Genomic DNA, 7,031 nt, shown 5'->3' with positions numbered 1-7,031 from the left:
TAGTCTAAACCCTGCACCTAGTCTAAACCCATCACTCATTCATATATCCTTATGTACATGTTCCTTATCCCCTTACACTGTGTATAAGACAGTAGTTTTGGAATTGTTAGTTAGATTACTTGTTGGTTATCACTGCATTGTCGGAACTAGAAGCACAAGCATTTCGCTACACTCGCATTAACATCTGCTAACCATGTGTATGTGACAAATAAAATTTGATTTGATTTGATTTGATTTGATTTTGATTTGATTTGATTTGATTTGAAACCCTGCAGCTAGTCTAAACCCTGCACCTAGCCTCAACCCTGCACCTAGTCTAAACCCTGCACCTAGTCTAAACCCTGCACCTAGTCTAAACCCTGCACCTAGTCTAAACCCTGCACCTAGTCTAAACCCTGTAGTGATGTTGTATCATGTCTGTGTTGTGGAGGTTGTAGTGATGTTGTATCATGTCTGTGTTGTTTAGGTTGTAGTGATGTTGTATCATGTCTGTGTTGAGGAGGTTGTAGTGATGTTGTAGTGATGTTGTATCATGTCTGTGTTGTGGAGGTTGTAGTGATGTTGTAGTGATGTTGTATCATGTCTGTGTTGTGGAGGTTGTAGTGATGTTGTAGTGATGTTGTATCATGTCTGTGTTGTTTAGGTTGTAGTGATGTTGTATCATGTCTGTGTTGTTTAGGTTGTAGTGATGTTGTAGTGATGTTGTATCATGTCTGTGTTGTAGTGATGTTGTATCATGTCTGTGTTGTTTAGGTTGGGGGTGTTGTTCACTCCTCTGCTTCCTGCTGTACAGATCATCAAACTACTGCTTCTCTTCTACATGAAGCAGGTAGGTTCTCCTATGTTCTGATCACTGTGCCATGATCATACTGGTAACTTCTCTTCTACATGAAGCAGGTAGGTTATCCTGTTATTATCAATGTGCCATGATCATACTGGTAACTGGACTATGTAGACTAATTACTATCCAACTTCAACTGAATGTCAAATTACCTTTAACCTTGTCTTGACTCACAAACTGTTCTCTGACCATATCCTGACAGTACTCTCTCTCTCTCTCTGTGTGTGTCCCCCACCAGACTAGTGTGATGATGAACTGCCAGTCCCCTAGGAAGCCCTATAGGGCCAGTCAGATGAGCACCATCTTCATCACTCTCCTCTGCTGCCCTTCCTTCCTGGGGGCTGCTGTTTGTGTCAGCTACACCATGTGGAGGTAAGGAGAGATGGACAGATATCAGTAACACACATACTGGAGATGTTGAACACACACTGAAGATGTTGAACACACACTGAAGATGTTGAACACACACTGAAGATGTTGAACACACACTGAAGATGTTGAACACACACTGAAGATGTTGAACACACACTGAAGATGTTGAACACACACTGGAGATGTTGAACACACACTGAAGATGTTGAACACACACTGAAGATGTTGAACACACACTGGAGATGTTGAACACACACTGAAGATGTTGAACACACACACACCTGCAATATACATTATCCACATAGATAAGGTAGTATATCAATCTCTCTCCCTCCAGTATCTGTCCACTATGTTCCAGTCAATATACATTATCCACATAGATAAGGTAGTATATCAATCTCTCTCCCTCCAGTATCTGTCCACTATGTTCCAGTCAATATACATTATCCACATAGATAAGGTAGTATATCAATCTCTCTCCCTCCAGTATCCGTCCGTCTGAGTCATGCGGTCCGTTCCGCAGCCTGTCCACTATGTTCCAGTCAGGGAAGCTGTGGGTGAAGGAGCTGGAGACACACAACCCTAACCTGGCCTGGTTAGCCTGGGCTCACAGCTACATAGTGGAGAACCCTCTGTTTCTGTTCCTCGCTGCTGGGATCTTCCTGTGAGTTGCACACAGACAGACAGACCGACAGACAGACCGACAGACAGACCGACAGACCGACAGACCGACAGACAGACAGACCGACAGACAGACCGACACACAGACCGACAGACAGACCGACAGACCGACCGACAGACAGACAGACAGACCGACAGACAGACAGACCGACAGACAGACAGACAGACAGACAGACAGACAGACAGACAGACAGACAGACAGACAGACAGACAGACAGACAGACAGACAGACAGACAGACAGACAGACAGACAGACAGACAGACAGACAGACCGGTGTAAAGACACACATAGAGAGAGTCTGTCTGACTGACTAACTGACTGAGCGAGCTCACAGCTACATGGTGGAGAAACTCTGTTAGGATGATAGCTTGAGGGATTTGACACAAACTAAGTTCCTTCAGGTTGCTTTGATCATTTCTGTCAGTATCTCTGTAAAAGAGAAGGTTGTGTGTTTTCATACTGTCTCTCTGTGTCTCTCAGGATAGTGATTTACTTCAACACCCAGGTGGTGGATGGACAGAGGAAGATTATCAGTCTGCTGCAGGAGCAAATAGAAAACGTAACGTCTCTCAACTCTCTTATACAATACTAATGTGACTTAACCCTTTATAACAGTGTGACTTAACCCTTCATAACAGTGTGACTTAACCCTTCATAACAGTGTGACTTAACCCTTCATAAGTGAGTTAACCCTTCATAAGTGTGACTTAACCCTTCATAACAGTGTGACTTAACCCTTCATAACAGTGTGACTTAACCCTTCATAAGTGAGTTAACCCTTCATAAGTGTGACTTAACCCTTCATAACAGTGTGACTTAACCCTTCATAAGTGTGACTTAACCCTTCATAACATTGTGACTCAACCCTTCATAACAGTGTGACTCAACCCTTCATAACAGTGTGACTTAACCCTTCATAACAGTGTGACTTAACCCTTCATAACAGTGTGACTTAACCCTTCATAACAGTGTGACTTAACCCTTCATAACAGTGTGACTTAACCCTTCATAACAGTGTGACTTAACCCTTCATAACAGTGTGACTTCACCCTTCATAACAGTGTGACTTAACCCTTCATAACAGTGTGACTTAACCCTTCATAACAGTGTGACTCAACCCTTCATAACAGGGTGACTCAACCCTTCATAACAGTGTGACTTAACCCTTAATAACAGTGTGACTTAACCCTTCATAACAGTGTGACTTAACCCTTCATAACAGTGTGACTTCACCCTTCATAACAGTGTGACTTCACCCTTCATAACAGTGTGACTTAACCCTTCATAACAGTGTGACTTAACCCTTCATAACAGTGTGAATGAACCCTACATAACAGTGTGACTTAACCCTTCATAACAGTGTGACTCAACCCTTCATAACAGTGACTTAACCCTTCATAACAGTGTGACTTAACCCTTCATAACAGTGTGACTTAACCCTTCATAACAGTGTTATCCAGATAGAAAACGTTCACCTCCTTTTATTACAGAACGGTCATAATAACACTGTAGTAAATATGAACCTGTAGAAAACATCTGAAACCCTTCCTCTGCAAAGAGGATCTTAAATAATCCCTTTTCCCACCTGACCACGTCTGGCTTCGCTGATAACTACTTTATTGAGACAAAATGTACTTACTATGACTGTGATGTGGTTGTCTCACCTAGCTATCATAAGATGAATGCACTAACTGTAAGTCTCTCTGGATCAGAGTGTCTGCTAAATGACTCACTAACTGTAAGTCTCTCTGGATCAGAGTGTCTGCTAAATGACTCACTAACTGTAAGTCTCTCTGGATCAGTGTCTGCTAAATGACTCACTAACTGTAAGTCTCTCTGGATCAGAGTGTCTGCTAAATGACTCACTAACTGTAAGTCTCTCTGGATCAGAGTGTCTGCTAAATGACTCACTAACTGTAAGTCTCTCTGGATCAGAGTGTCTGCTAAATGACTCACACTGTGTATAATGTGATAATGGAGTGTTCTAACACTGTGTATAATGTGATAATGGAGTGTTCTAACACTGTATAAGGTGATAATGGAGTGTTCTAACACTGTGTATAAGGTGATAATGGAGTGTTCTGACGCTGTGTATAATGTGATAATGGAGTGTTCTAACACTGTGTATAAGGTGATAATGGAGTGTTCTAACACTGTGTATAAGGTGATAATGGAGCGTTCTAGCACTGTGTATAATGTGATAATGGAGTGTTCTAACACTGTATAAGGTGATAATGGAGTGTTCTAACACTGTATAGGGTGATAATGGTGTGTTCTAACAATGTGTATAATGTGATAATGGAGTGTTCTAACACTGTATAATGTGATAATGGAGTGTTCTAACACTGTGTATAAGGTGATAATGGAGTGTTCTAACACTGTGTATAAGGTGATAATGGAGTGTTCGAACACTGTGTATAATGTGATAATGTAGTGTTCTAACACTGTGTATAACACTGTGTATAAGGTGATAATGGAGTGTTCTAACACTGTGTATAATGTGATAATGGAGTGTTCTAACACTGTGTATAACACTGTGTATAAGGTGATAATGGAGTGTTCTAACACTGTGTATAATGTGATAATGGAGTGTTCTAACACTGTGTATAACACTGTGTATAAGGTGATAATGGAGTGTTCTAACACTGTGTATAATGTGATAATGGAGTGTTCTAACACTGTGTATAACACTGTGTATAAGGTGATAATGGAGTGTTCTAACACTGTGTATAAGGTGATAATGGAGTGTTCTAACACTGTGTATAAGGTGATAATGGAGTGTTCTAACACTGTGTATAAGGTGATAATGGAGTGTTCTAACACTGTGTATAACACTGTGTATAATGTGATAATGTAGTGTTCTAACACTGTGTATAACACTGTGTATAAGGTGATAATGGAGTGTTCTAACACTGTGTATAATGTGATAATGGAGTGTTCTAACACTGTGTATAACACTGTGTATAAGGTGATAATGGAGTGTTCTAACACTGTGTATAAGGTGATAATGGAGTGTTCGAACACTGTGTATAATGTGATAATGTAGTGTTCTAACACTGTGTATAACACTGTGTATAAGGTGATAATAGAGTGTTCTAACACTGTGTATAAGGTGATAATGGAGTGTTCTAACACTGTGTATAAGGTGATAATGGAGTGTTCTAACACTGTGTATAACACTGTGTATAATGTGATAATGGAGTGTTCTAACACTGTGTATAACACTGTGTATAAGGTGATAATGGAGTGTTCTAACACTGTGTATAAGGTGATAATGGAGTGTTCGAACACTGTGTATAATGTGATAATGTAGTGTTCTAACACTGTGTATAACACTGTGTATAAGGTGATAATAGAGTGTTCTAACACTGTGTATAAGGTGATAATGGAGTGTTCTAACACTGTGTATAAGGTGATAATGGAGTGTTCTAACACTGTGTATAACACTGTGTATAATGTGATAATGGAGTGTTCTAACACTGTATAGGGTGATAATGGTGTGTTCTAACAATGTGTATAATGTGATAATGGAGTGTTCTAACACTGTGTATAACACTGTGTATAAGGTGATAATAGTGTTCTAACACTGTGTATAAGGTGATAATGGAGTGTTCTAACACTGTGTATAACACTGTGTATAAGGTGATAATGGAGTGTTCTAACACTGTGTATAAGGTGATAATGGAGTGTTCTAACACTGTGTATAACACTGTGTATAATGTGATAATGTAGTGTTCTAACACTGTGTATAACACTGTGTATAAGGTGATAATGGAGTGTTCTAACACTGTGTATAAGGTGATAATGGAGTGTTCTAACACTGTGTATAAGGTGATAATGGAGTGTTCTAACACTGTGTATAACACTGTGTATAAGGTGATAATGGAGTGTTCTAACACTGTGTATAAGGTGATAATGGCCAGCTACATGGCTGTTCCCTGGTGACCTGTGTCATTGTGGGGCGGCAGCGTAGCCTAGTGGTTAGAGCGTTGGACTAGTAACCGGAAGGTTGCGAGTTCAAAACCCAGAGCTGACAAGGTACAAATCTGTCTTTCTGCCCCTGAACAGGCAGTTAACCCACTGTTCCCAGGCCATCATTGAAAATAAGAATGTGTTCTTAACTGACTTGCCTGGTAAAAGTCATAAAGGTAAAATTAAATTGTGTCTCTAGGAGGGGGAGGATAAGAAGTTCCTGATCACTCGTCTCCAGGCCATCCACCAGCAGAAACGACCCCTCTCCCCTCGCAGACTCACCAGTCAGGCCAGTCAGGTGTGTGAGAGAGAGAGTCTGTGCCTGAAGGAGGAGAGTGTGTGTGCATGGCTGCATGCATTCCTTTGTTCCCAATTTTTCCTGGCTCACATTTCACATTTCTGACCATTTTCTTCTGTTCTCTTCCCAGGATTCCAACTGTTAGCATTCCAACTACTGAAAGGGCATAGTAAGTTCATTCTCTCCCTTCTCATTGGAGGGAATATCTCAGAAAATGTCCTGAATGGACCAACCTGGATGTAGCTCTCCTCTCCTGCCTCTGGGAAGAGTTGTTAAGGGATTCTTCAACTGGAAAACTATTCTCATAGGAAGCTGAGTTGAGACTATAAAGGAATTGACTTCTTTACAATAACAAATCCCACAGACGCCAAAACGTGAATCTGATAGGATCCACACTCTTTCCCAGGAAGCTGGTCCTTATAAGGATTGGGAATAGGATTGGGAATGGGACAAAGCATGCTTTCCCTCTTCCAATAACAGACTACACCTCATAGGGAAAGACCACTTTATAGGATCTTACTATGGCCAGGCCATAGGCTCCACCTTACTGTAACTAGGCTACATAGGAAAAGACCACCGAGTTTTTATGAACTTACTATGGCCAGGCCATAGGCTACAATTTACTGTAACTAGGCTACATAGGAAAAGACCACTGTCTTTATAGGATCTTACTATGGCCAGGCCATAGGCTCCACCTTACTGTTTATTCTTCATGTAAATGAAAGGACATGCCACTGTCACAAAACAATGGTTTATCGAAGCTCAATACTTTCAGCCAAGGATCTTTGTCCTTTTTTAAACTTGGATTGGAAGCCCTGGTCATGAGAGAGGATGTAGGGGTGAAGAGGTGAGGAAACGAGACTGGG

General features: G+C 41.0%; 1 protein-coding gene across 1 annotated transcript in view; it reads left to right on the top strand.

Annotated features, from left to right (window-relative positions):
• Positions 1–6,756, top strand: part of LOC124028489 (transmembrane channel-like protein 6) — a gene marked incomplete at its 5' end in the record, with an annotated part of 16,020 nt that extends 9,264 nt beyond the window's left edge. The window contains 6 exon segments of the mRNA XM_046340530.1: positions 754–829; positions 1,080–1,213; positions 1,701–1,877; positions 2,376–2,454; positions 6,067–6,165; positions 6,296–6,756. Coding sequence (XP_046196486.1) covers positions 754–829; positions 1,080–1,213; positions 1,701–1,877; positions 2,376–2,454; positions 6,067–6,165; positions 6,296–6,310 — 580 coding nt within the window.
• Between the last annotated feature and the right edge of the window lie 275 nt (positions 6,757–7,031).

The sequence above is a fragment of the Oncorhynchus gorbuscha genome, unplaced genomic scaffold (genome assembly GCF_021184085.1).
Source record: "Oncorhynchus gorbuscha isolate QuinsamMale2020 ecotype Even-year unplaced genomic scaffold, OgorEven_v1.0 Un_scaffold_4275, whole genome shotgun sequence".
Classification (NCBI taxonomy): Eukaryota; Metazoa; Chordata; class Actinopteri; order Salmoniformes; family Salmonidae; genus Oncorhynchus; species Oncorhynchus gorbuscha.
Note: the sequence above shows the minus strand (reverse complement) of the source record. Positions and strands in the feature narration are given on the sequence as shown.